General features: G+C 31.7%; 1 protein-coding gene across 1 annotated transcript; it reads left to right on the forward strand.

Annotated features, from left to right (window-relative positions):
- Positions 1–6430: 6430 nt before the first annotated feature.
- Positions 6431–11742, forward strand: LOC100793680 (tetraspanin domain-containing protein). Its single transcript, NM_001253140.2, has 7 exons — positions 6431–6544; positions 7109–7411; positions 8197–8296; positions 8439–8519; positions 8596–8700; positions 10211–10420; positions 11116–11742. Exons 2-7 carry the CDS (start codon positions 7182–7184, stop codon positions 11221–11223), a joined length of 834 nt encoding a protein of 277 aa, NP_001240069.1. The 5' UTR covers positions 6431–6544; positions 7109–7181; the 3' UTR covers positions 11224–11742.
- Positions 11743–12874: the final 1132 nt, after the last annotated feature.

Here is a 12874-nt window from a genome sequence, read left to right on the forward strand (position 1 = left end):
ATAAACATGATGTTGCTCAGTGACACCCCTAGCCAATCTCAGGTAGGGCTTGGTTTGAGTGTATGCTTCATTTCTAGTCATAATCATCCTCATGTTGATCATGTGTTCCAAACTATCTGTTATTCGTTGGCAAGCGTCCTATGACATTCACAACAAGGTAAAAAGTAATTATTGAAAGCATGACACAAAAAATGACTAACGGTGAATTGAAATTGTATTATACCACTGCATGTCGAGGCATATCTACATTAGCAGGTGCAGGTGTAGGTGGTTCTGGCATAGCTACTGCATCGACAGCCTACTGAGAAGGATTTGGTACAATAAATGTATCATCATGCACCACAAGTAGATGTCTAGGAGGCTCCCCAAGCTATGTCGAACTCATGAAGGGGTGAGATATCCTATAGAACCACTCCATGTAGTTTTTTGCACACTGTCTAGGAGCACTACAAATTTGTCCAACCGGTGCAAGGTATTCTGAAAACTGAAGCCATATATCTTCAATCTCCTCTATAGATAACGATGGAGCAACAGGGTTTGGAGGAATGGTCTGCACATAACCAAACTGTCGCACTACCCTCTTTAATCGATGTAAGACAATAAATGAATCCCATTTGATATGTCCAGAAAATAATGAGATGAACTTAAATTATCTAAATGAACGGTGGTCACCATAAGGAATCCAGCAGACAACATCTGACGTCAATTTATCCAAGCGCTTACGATACGTCGATATTGGTAATGCCTTCCCAGACTTCCATCGACAAGCACATGATTTTCTCTCATGATTATCCTCATCAGCAACAATGGAAGCAATTGTAGGAAAATTCTCATAGATCCAACATTGTACATATTTAAAAAAAACAAAAAAAAATCTAATTAATAGTAAATATAAACTATAAAATTAATAACTGGAGGTAAAAGAAATTATAATTATCTATAACAAAGTGATATATCCTGCAAGATGTTTTGTCGAATTCTTTGACACATCATTCAAATTGTCATACATATAGACTAGTGCAAGAACTCCTTGTGAATAGCTTAAAGATTGGCTGAGGTCATGAAATTCGTCCAAGAATATCACACTAATGTGTGTGGCACTCTTGTTAGCAAAGAATATACAACCTACTAGATGCAATAAATATGCTTGAGCTGTTACGGTCCACTGTCTTGTGTCACATTTGATACAATAAATGTCTTACAGTCAGGCTAGATGAACATACGTTGCTCTACATTGAAATGTCTCATCTTTTGCTTCTTGTGTACTGACTTTAAGCAAATCAACTAACAAGTCCACGACTTGGTCTACATCAAGAGCATCAAAGGTATGGAAGGCGCCTGTAATGGGAAAATGTAACAAGGATGCCACATCATCGAGGGTTATAGTGACTTCTTCTACCGGTAGATGGAAACTACTAGTTTCCTTATGTCACCTTTGTGACACTCTCTACCCTGACATACATATTTATATAATGTCATACATGAAAATATGGAATTAATTAAAATGACTTTATTTTAAGCATAAAATAGCTCATATGGATAAAAGGTTTGTATTTGCGTTAATTACCAAATTAAAAACTTATCAAATAAGAGTATGAAAACATCTCTAGCCTAAAACAAGGTTATCCAATTTTTTTTACAAAGGAAAAAAAGTTAAGCATCGGAGTAACATAAAGTAACATGTTCAAAATATTATGCAAATAATACAGAAACTCATGTCCCAATGTCACATCCTATCAGAGCATTGTGTTCCAGCGTTCTTTAACATGAGATTCTCCATAACTATCCACGTAATCATCTACTCCCATGAACACAAAATTTGAGATCATTACATGATACAAACACAAACATCACACAGGGAGTGAGCTATCACATTCCTAACTAAAATATGAATAACAAAATACATAAGCAAAATACATTATAAAAATATTTATCAAATAGCTCAACTTACTACAATCCACGTCACTTCATGATTTTATCATTTAAAACTCATTTTTCAATCACCAATCACATTACACATGCATCACACACTCAATTCAAGACGTAACAACACTCACCAATTTCATAATAAACAATTTACATGTATTATGCAACAATTGTACTAAAACTCAAGCCTATATGCAATGTAGTACCATGTCAGTGAAAAATAACACCAGAGCGCTTAGGAGTACATGACAAGACACGTCACACAATGGATATATCAGGTCACTTTCACTAAGTAAAATCATAAGATGACCAGTCAGGGTCACTTTATTTTGCGAGAATGTTCCAATTAGTTGGGATCAACATATGCTTAAAGGAGCACTCAACATGAGTGTATTTACCCCGAAGCCTATACTCCGAAGAATCCATTAGGACCTCATCTTCCTGATTCAGGTCTAACCCCTAAAACAACTTTTACACGCAGACACTGCTCATAAATTATACAATACCTATGACCGCACACTTATTTTCAAACACATTTATCACAATATGCTACAATTTAACACCTCAGGTTCCTAACTTAGAACCCTACACTTTTTCTTTTAACACCTCACGCATTGCGCTACAATTTAACACCTTAGGTTTCTAACATAGAACCCTACACTTTCCTTTTAATAGCTCGTACATAAATGTTTTTTTCTCAAGGTAAACATCAGAAGTTATTGTATAATTCATAACTCACAACTCAAGTGATATCACCTCAAGTATTAATCACACACTTATTCACAAACAAATTTCATATCCATAATTTTAACATATCACAACATCATAATTCACCATCACATGCTTACGTGTATCTCACAAATCAAAACATATTCAATTTATCCATTAGACACAATTTCAATCACAATTTTATGATCCCAATATAACAATATATCATGCTAATCTAGTAAATCTAGTCCAAAATACAAACAAATTATACGAAAAATAATTCTCACAACTTGGGGAGTAAAAGCCCTCAAACAATTTCACATAATCATATAGGAAGAATTGTAATACAATAAACATCCCAAAATAAACCCCAATTTGATCTTCTAAGGATCCTTACACATGTTCATTCTAATCTCAATTGTGATAAATTCATCCCTTACCTCTAAGCAGACTCACGTGGGTAGTCTGACAATGATAGCGACATCTCTAGCGGTTTCCTAAGATTCCCCAAGCTTTTCCTCCGATTACTCTGCTAGGGTTTCCAAGCGTTAGAGAGAAGGAGAAGAGATTAAAGCCTTCATTGCATTGTCTGCGTGTGATGAGCAATTCTCCCTCCACGGACATTGTTTTGCAAATCCCAATGATGGAGATGCACATAATTTAATTTTTTTGAACTTGGTGTTCAAATTTCACAAGGATCCAATAGTTAATGAGTCCGGGATCGTAATTTTACTGGGACAGGTTTGGGTTTGAGCGGGAAAATGAGAGTTACATGTAGGGAACATTTCTCTCAGCATAGAGATTATTTCGCAAATCCCAATGGTGCATATGTACGAAAATGAGTTTTAAATTTGGTATTTAAATTTCATAGTGATCCAATGGTTAACGAGTCCAAGATGTTTTACTGGGAAATGTTTGGATACATGCGGAAAAAAGAGAGGATTTTGAGAGAGGGAGAAGAGAAAACAAATTTGAGAGGAAGATTAAGTGTAGATATGTATTGTAAATGTAAAAAATGACTTAATATGCTTATTTGTAGTTAGGATATTCTTAGCCTATTAATGTCAACATTCAAATTAACATTAAAATTTTCTAAAATCCTATTGTACTATAAAATGTAGTATATTTTAATAAAGGTAATAGCAACATTTAAATTAACATTAAATGATTAATGTAGCAAACTACAATAAATCATCAAAATCAAACTAAAATTTAATATATAAAATTTTAGAAATTACTATTTAATAATTCATAAATAAATATTTATTTATTTTTTAAATAATTATTTTAATACTTTTATATATTCATAAATCAATATACAAATATTTTAAAAAAATTTATACTTCACACCGCTAATTCTAGTAAACTAAAATATATGATCAAAATATAACTACAATTTTCTTTTTTATTTCTAATAAATGACTACTTCATTAGTTTAAAAATAAGTATTTTAATACTTTTAAATATTTATAAATAAATGAAGAAATTCAGTTGTTTTTATACTTCCAAACACTATTTATATAAGTATTTAATATTATTGGTGTAATAATATTTATACACGTATATTAATAAAAAAACATTTGTCATATATAATATTATTTTTTCTTCTTTAACTAAATCCTACAATATAGTTTTAAAAAATTGGAACTTTTGCTATTTAAATTTTTTATAAATAAGTATTTTAAATATAGAAATTAATTACATTAGTTATATTTTAAAAATAATTAAATAACAATAAAATTTATACAAAATTTGTAAATAAATTATTTATTGAATAAATTAATTATTAAAAACAACTTCAAATAGCAAATATAATTACTTAAATAAATAAAATTTTAAAATAAAAAATATATATTTATAAAATAACAACAAAATTATAAATTATTTTTAAATAAAAAATTAATTCAAACAATAATTTATTAATTAATAAAATAAAAAAAAATTATACAGATTTTCAATCCGTAAGTATGTTACGGGTTCTAAATCCTTAACATATTACGGATTCTTATATTGTAAATTTGTAATAATACAAACAAAATAAACTTAAAGGAGACTCATGGTGACAGCGGGATACAACAGACATAAATGAGTGTCACCACTACACATAACTTGTTGGGTATAGAAGAACTTTAGGCGGTGCAAGAACCAATACCCTTTGAGTTGATATTAAGCTATGACTTTTGTTGGACGGATTGAATAGGCTATATTTTTACGAACCATTTTATTGACACCTCCTTTTTTTTTTTCTATTTGCTTGCCATTTGTTTTTTGTAATTTTTTCTGATAAAAATATCTTTTTATGAAAGCTACAGTAAAATCTGAAATAAAAAAGAGAGGAAAGAAAAAAGAAACAGAAAATAAAGTGAGAGATGTAAAGAGCAACAAAGGGAATATAAATAACATCTGTTCTCATTAAGCAACTCTTGATTGGCTTATGGGTTATATGGGGTGTTATGTACTGTGTTGTTTTAAACAACCAAATAAATATCACCAAATGAATCTAAGTGATGTGACTATTTGAGCTTAATCAAAGATGTTTTGGTTTGAGTCGTTTATATTTTGTGATAGATACATGTGATGTGAGTTAGATAAAAAAAAAATTGGGAAAAAAAGATAAAGAATAATCATACTATTAGAACTCACGAATATGGATCACATCGGTGCAGAAAAATCTTAGGACATGCCCACATAGTTACAGGGAAACCACCACAAATCCCACCGCTCGCGAGCTTTTATTCAATAATGCTGCCCAGCGCTTCCTACACGTGTGGCTAAGCAGTAAATAAATCTTTATATAATAGAAAAAATAAATTAATATGCATTGCTTGAGATTATGGATAATGTCATGAAAAAATTCTGGATAATGGCAACAGAGTTTGAATATATTTTAATGGAATCATAACGAAAATAAGCACTAACGGAACATTCCCGACAGTCAACGGGTACGTGTTGCACAACAATCTATCTATCCAGTATCTACCATAAGCTCTTAACTGACACCATTATAATTGGATTCATTTTCCATAAATAAAATTTTGAGTTTAAATATGAAATAAATATTTATGATTCATTTTTTTTATTATTAAAAATGATAAATCAAACTTTGGATTGGGCTTAATCATGAAAAATATTACAAATTGATACCCCGTATTAATATTACAGCAATAAAAAAAGATATTATTAACTAGTATTTTAAAACATTAATTAAAAAATTAAAAGGAAAAAAATTATAAAAAAGCATAAAAATAGAGTAATTTCCAATAAAAAATAAAAAAGTTTTACTTCAAATTCTTTTTTTTTTACAGTGAACTTTAAATTTCTTAACAAGTGTCTAACATTTTTTAAAAAAATACCATTAGCTATTAAAAGTGTTGAGAAAATTTAATTACTAAGGCTTTAGTTTTGAGATAGTGCGACACGATCGTTAAAGTCATCACTGTATTTCAAAATAAGCAGTGGCAATTTTTATATTAATACTGACAAAATGGTCAATCCATGTTGTTTCAAGTGAAGAAATTAATAATTAATATTTTTAAAATAATAATATTTAAATAAAAATAAAAATAAAAATATACCAATAATATTTTTCATGAAAAAAAAAAAACAGTGTCTTTAAGCCACCGGTTAACATTTTATTTGTGTCGAAATTAAATTAATTATAAGTGGAAAGTCAAATGGCAAGTGTGCACATGAACGACATCGAAAAGTAACATCGTTTTTAGCGTTATGACAGAGAAGGGCATTTAAGTCATTTACATTTCTCTTTTCCATTTCTTCTTTTTCTGTTAAGTGAGTCACCGTTACCTTTTTGCGTTGGTTCTCCGTGGGAATGATCCGAAGAGGCTCAGAAAAAAGGGCAACTTCGCAACTCGTGAATCGATTACTGTAGAAATTGTCGTCGATTCTATATGTGAGTAATTGCACTTTCCATCAATCGTAGCTCTCGTCCACATTTTCAATTTTCTTCATTACCGAAAACCTTTCACTTTTTTTTAATCCAGATTATCTATTTATTTATGCATATCTTTTTGTTTCAATGAATTCTCAATGATTTTTTTAGCTAGATTTTGTTGGAGATTATGGTCAATTGCATTCGAAGCGACTTGATCATTTTTTTAAAAAAAATAAATCAGGATAATATTGTTTGTATTGAATATTAAAAACAAATGGTTTCAGTAACATAACCTTTTAGGCTTTCTATTGGTTTTCTGAAGAAAGATTGACGAAAATAAGGTTAGGGTGTCGAATATGCCTGCACAATTGACCTGGCAAATTATTTTTCTTTTGGAAAACCTGATGTTAAATTCATGTGTATATTGGAAGATTTGAGTTGTTTTGGTGGTTTTTATTAAGGTAGTAAATGACTAAATGGGGCATAAGTTTATTTATCTGTCTTGGAATTGAACCTGAATTGTGGTTTTATTGTTGCTATGATATTAGTGATGGCTTATGGAAATGCCTCTTTTTTGTGCAGAAAACATATTAGGCACTGGCTACCATTTTGAATTCTGGTTGAGGGATTGAAGTGTGATTATAGGTGGAGGAGGATGGCTTGTAGGGGATGCTGGGAATGCCTTTTGAAGCTTTTGAACTTCATATTGACTCTTGCTGGTCTGGCCATGGTGGGCTACGGGATTTATCTGTTTGTTGAATACAATAAAGCTTGGGATAATACTCTCAATTTCAGTGAGGATAAAACGGAAGTTCAATTTGGCAGACCCATGCTAGTGGTTGTGTCTCTGTCCAACAGTTTTTTAGATGAGTTGCCCAAGGCTTGGTATGAATGCTGCTCTTCTCCTGCCATTTTTTGGGGCGTATCTAATGAGTAACGTATATTGATTAATGATTACTTTGTAGGATATAAAGTAGACAATAATGCTTTTCTGCTGCAACAGTTTCCTGAATTTTATCCACTGAAGTAAAATTTGTGTAATTAACACCTATGCTTGAAAAAGGGGGGGGGGGGGGGGGGGGTCAATTTTGTTTACCATTGTATCTCTAAGTTAAAAAAGTTCAGTAAATAAATAATATTAATAAAATTTCAATAAATAAAACGCTTTAGAAACAACAATGGGTGAAATGCAATTGGGACTTGCTACCAAAGTTGCTTAGCCCATAGGAATTAAACCTATGCAATCAGTGGCTCAACAATTAATTGTGGTTAGGAATAGTTGGAAGCATCCTTTGTTATATGGTGTAATTGGTACCTTACTGATTGTTTTCTTGTCATTGTCAATGTTGAAGAAAACAAACTTCAAATAAACTTGCTCTATTCTCACTTCCTGTATTGCTACACCAGTTATGAATTTGAAATAACCTTTATTTCTTCCACTTGTAATAATGATTTTTATACCTACTGGTGACATCTGTGTATTTGCATGACAAAGACAACCACTGATAATAGAACACACGTATTTTCTCCTTGATAACTTTTGTCTGCATTCAGCCTTGTGGAATTATTGTCACATGTACATTGTTTTGTAAAAAAGACATTGACACAGCTCAAAACTAAATTGTCTTTACACTTTCCTTTACTGGTTGTGTATTTTTCATGTTTTGCAGGTTTATTTACTTATTTATTGGAATTGGTGCGGTCCTCTTTGTCATTTCTTGTTTCGGTTGTATTGCAGCTCTGACACGGAATGGATGCTGCCTGAGCTTTGTATCCTTCTAAAAATGTCTTATAATTACATAGCCAAGCAAAATATAATGTTCTCACCATGAGATGGAGCATCTCTTCCTCTCTCTGTCTGTCTGTGTGTGTGTGTATTAATCTTGATATTAGTTTCCTTAATCCAACAAAGTATTCAGTTTTAGTGTTGTTGTTGATCTTAGTGGAGCTGGGATGTGCAGCCTTTACATTTTTTGACAAAAGCTGGAAAGAAGTAAGTTGCCACTGGCAGTTTAGGATATGAAATTCAAGAAGTTATATTTGTAATCTTATAATTGTATTTCTTCCAGGAAATTCCTAAGGACAAAACTGGAGATTTTGATATGATATATGAATTTCTGAGAGAGAACTGGAATGTTGTGAGATGGGTTGCTCTTGGAATTGTCATCTTTGAGGTAAGCTAGAACAGTCATGATCGGCAGTTTTAAAAAAAAAAAGCACTGTTATTTCATGGAGATGCTTATGTCCTTGTCTGTGTACCTACAGAGAATATGTGCAAGTACTACAACCAAATAATCACTTCCAGAAAGGATGCTAAAAACTAAGAAATATTACTTTATTTTGAATCCTAGTTAGAACCCATACTTAAATATGATTTGGCAAATGAGCCATTCATATCATGTGAGGAATTGGAGGGGACCTGGAATTGTGTGATACACGGAAGAATTGGTGTGATTTCATATAACTGACATGAATCACATGACTCAGCCATTTGTTTCTTTTCTTTTTGCTATGCTTTCACTAATTATCATTGAATAAAATGGAAAGACATAAGCCTAAATTGTCAAATGAAAAGAAACTGATAGGGCACTAATGAATGCATCTGCACCCTATTTGATTATTCTATAGCTCTCTTTATTCTTCTAAAATAGTTTCACTTTCACATAGTCACTCATTCTATGCACTTAATTTGGTTGTTTTACTGCTTTGTTTTCATTCTTTTGGAATTGTGATTTCACATACTCAGTTATGACCTACAATTTTGTTTTGTGAGATTTACAGTTAAATGCGTGTTTATAATTGTAAAGTGTAAACACATTCAAATGCCATTCAATGGGAATCCAACAAATTTTCTCTTTCATGTTTTGTTCAATGGATGGAACATGTGCAATTGGTGCGTCAATGCATAAAAAACACACACTAAGTAGTTTTTTCAATTCCTAGTTTAATGGCTGGAAAATTTATATGATATATTTCAACCTATTTTTTTTGTTTCTTTGACTCTTTACAATTCAATATGATTTAAAAATTACAAAAAATAGCATTACATTTCACAGTTTCAATTGCTATTTGATAACCTTGTTTTTTTAATATGTTCGACTTCTTGATCAGGATAATATTGTTTTTTCATTGATAGAAACCTTTAACAGATTGTGGGAGTTAATTGAAATATTGCCACCCTACTTGAAATAATTACATGGGAGTTAACTGTTAAATATAGCATGATTTTGTTTTTTAGCCAATTTTTTATAACACTTTTTTATTGATTAAAAGTGGACTTGCAGGGATATAGATTAGTAGGGACATAACTTTTTAAACAAGAAAGAGCTGCGTTGATATTAGTTGATGCTAGGAGAAAGAGAAAGTAGCTAGAAGAGGGAGAGGAAATGTAGTACAAATACTGTTAATATAGGCAGATTTGACCAATTCAGTGATCTTTAATAACGAAACTTATGAAAACAAAGTGCCTGTGATATGCCTTAGCATATTTGTTGTTCTAATGTGGTACAACACTATAACATCTAGTTCTCGAAAGTACTTCGCTATCTTGGAAATGTTTCCTCCTACTGAACCCAACTTACATACCACCAGGAGTGATCCAGGAGAGACCAACTGTAAAACAACTTTAGATGAGTACATGGTAATATAAATATGATGTGCCAATTGTTGTTTATGGAATTGCAGGCTCTTCTTTTTGTATTAGCCCTTATTGTCAGGGCTGCAAACAGGCCACCAGAGTATGATAGTGATGAAGAGTACATTAATCCAAGGCAGCAAGTTCGTCAGCCTTTGCTAAACAGACCAGCAGGCCCTGCATCAGGTGCGCCAGCAACTGGCACACTTGATAAGCGTCCAAGCAGAAATGATGCATGGAGTGCACGGATGAGGGAGAAGGTGCAATTCATTGGCTCTGTTCACTTTATCTATTATGGGGAAATTTTCTTTTGTTTGTCTTAATTGTGCTTTTATAACTAGTGGTACAACCCTTTTGGATTAATGTACTCTCTCCTCCAAAAATACCTCAACTGTTAGCAGGCTCAACTCTCCAATAATGTTCTTCAAATTGTTCATTCCTCTATCAAATTTGAAACAATTTTTTTTTTGTTGGAAAGTAAAACTATTTTCAATAGATTGATGGTCTTGCATTCTTATTCCATCATCGAACTTTTTGAGCATTTTGACAAGTTTGTTGATTAGAATGAGATTTTGCATTTTCCTGCGAATATAGATTATAGAATCACTGTAATAGCACTATTTCAAATATAGGAATTTCACATGAAACCTTAGGAAGTATATATCATTCTGTTGACTGCATGTCTTCACGAATGCTAAACCTGTTTGTCCCATCATCTATGTCCCCTGGTGTCATGCAAAGCCAGATAACTTTTGTGTAGAGACTTCTTGTAATAACTGTATTTTTGCCCTCTAAAGCATAGATTTACTAGTTACTTTTTTTGTTTTCGTTTTGGAGCATCACTAATTGTTGCTGAAGAGATAATTAAAAAGTCACATGTATTATTACTTTTGTCATGTACAATGATTGTAAAATCGTATGTGGTTGTCTGACATTGATAGTGCTCCTTATGCAGTACGGGCTGGATACTTCAGAATTTACTTACAACCCATCAGAATCACATAGGTACCAGCAAGTAAACCCTCAGCCAACTGAAGAAAGAAGCCGCTGTGCCATCATGTGATCACTTTGCATTGCTCCAAAATTGCAGCAAATTGAATTTCAATGATTGTTTTTGTGGGAAATGGTGCTGAGGCTAAGTTTGTCAGAAAACACTATTTTGCTTAGTTTGTGTATCATTAACACTTTACTGGATCTCCTTCACTTTTTTTTTCATGACATGGCAGCAACATCTTCATTCTGTTGTGCGTAACATTCTGCCGAGTGAACAAGAGTTTATTGTGTCTTTGTTATGTTCATAGTTTATTGGAGTAAATGAAGTTTTTTGTTATGATGTGGTTGATGTCATTATTCTTGGCTGGAAACCAGTGCTTTTTATTTTCCTTATTTTGAATTGGTGTCAATTGATGGTTGTGTCGTGTTGTCTACGGGGATATTCGGTCACAAATTCAAATACACTACCACCGACCACAACACCACCTGCATCCTAATGTTTATTTTGTGTGCAAGTCTTGTGGCATTAAACTGGTGTAGGGTAGTGTGAGATGTAAATAACGTGCAGTACATGATCAGAAAGTTTATATAACTATTTTGTATTAATAATTTATGTTTTTTCCTGTAAATTCTCATGTTATTGAATGATTAAAAATGTTTAATTGTATTTTGTTTAGTAAAAATACTGTCGCTACTAAGCCTCGTAAAATCTCCAGTCAGCTATGCGATACTGTAATAGTATAGTTTATGGCTGTTTAGTTCTTATAGTGGAGTGAAATTTCATGTACCTTCATATGTTGCTTCCTGTACATTGCATTTTTTTATTTACTTTACAAATTGGCCTTTCTGTAATGCAATGGCGGGTAGGAAGCAACAGTCCTTATAGTGGTTTATATATTTGGGATGGCTCATGACACTGACCATTTCGATCTTCCCATCTCACTTTTTTTGTTGATAAACATATCCTTAATGAAAATTAATTTGGGTTGTATTGTATTGTATATCTTGCCAAAATGTCAAAATCTTATCAAAATATTCAATGGAAGTAAGTTTTTGTTATGATGTTTCTGATGTGTATCTTAACAAAGTTGACATAAAATGAACTAGTTTGTCTTATTGGTGGCATGCGACAAAAAAAAAATTAGCAAATGGAATGCTGTTGGGAAAGAAGCAATGGAGGTGCAAAAAATTACATGAATAAAAGATGGAGGATAAGGAAGAACAATGCTTGTAGAAGAGAAAGTGAGAAGAAGTTTGAAGAAGATAAGGGAGGAGGAGGGACGTTGAGTTTGTTGGGGGAGTCGGGAGGGGGGAGGAATCGATCGAGTTTAATTCACACAGAAATACATCCGGTGATAGGATTCAGAAATTTTTAGTTGTGAGGCAAAATTCATATATATAAATCAGTACTTTAGTTTATGGATAATAGATAATAAATGTTTATTTTATATAATTAAAATTTAAATAATAAATAAATAATTTTTAATTTATAAATTACATTATAATTATAATTCATAATAAATAAATATAATTAATCAAGAAATTGTTGGTTTGATCGGTAAAAGGTGACCAATTATATTTTTTAACAGAGTTTAGTAAAGTCGAATAACTTAAATTATGAATTAAGATTATTTTTATTTATTGATAATTTATTTTTAAAAAAATTATTGAAATTTAATTGAAAGATGAAGATAAAAGAAGGTAGATTGAAAATGATAAAC

The sequence above is a fragment of the Glycine max genome, chromosome 17 (genome assembly GCF_000004515.6).
Source record: "Glycine max cultivar Williams 82 chromosome 17, Glycine_max_v4.0, whole genome shotgun sequence".
In the NCBI taxonomy this organism is placed as follows: domain Eukaryota; kingdom Viridiplantae; phylum Streptophyta; class Magnoliopsida; order Fabales; family Fabaceae; genus Glycine; species Glycine max.

Bases quoted from the DNA above. Each gene is read 5' to 3' on its own strand.
- LOC100793680 (NM_001253140.2), top strand. From the start codon at position 7,182: ATGGCTTGTAGGGGATGCTGGGAATGCCTTTTGAAGCTTTTGAACTTC. The intron at 8,297-8,438 runs GTATCCTTCTAA...AATCCAACAAAG, and splicing joins ATGGATGCTGCCTGAGCTTT to TATTCAGTTTTAGTGTTGTT. The intron at 8,701-10,210 runs GTAAGCTAGAAC...ATGGAATTGCAG, and splicing joins TTGGAATTGTCATCTTTGAG to GCTCTTCTTTTTGTATTAGC.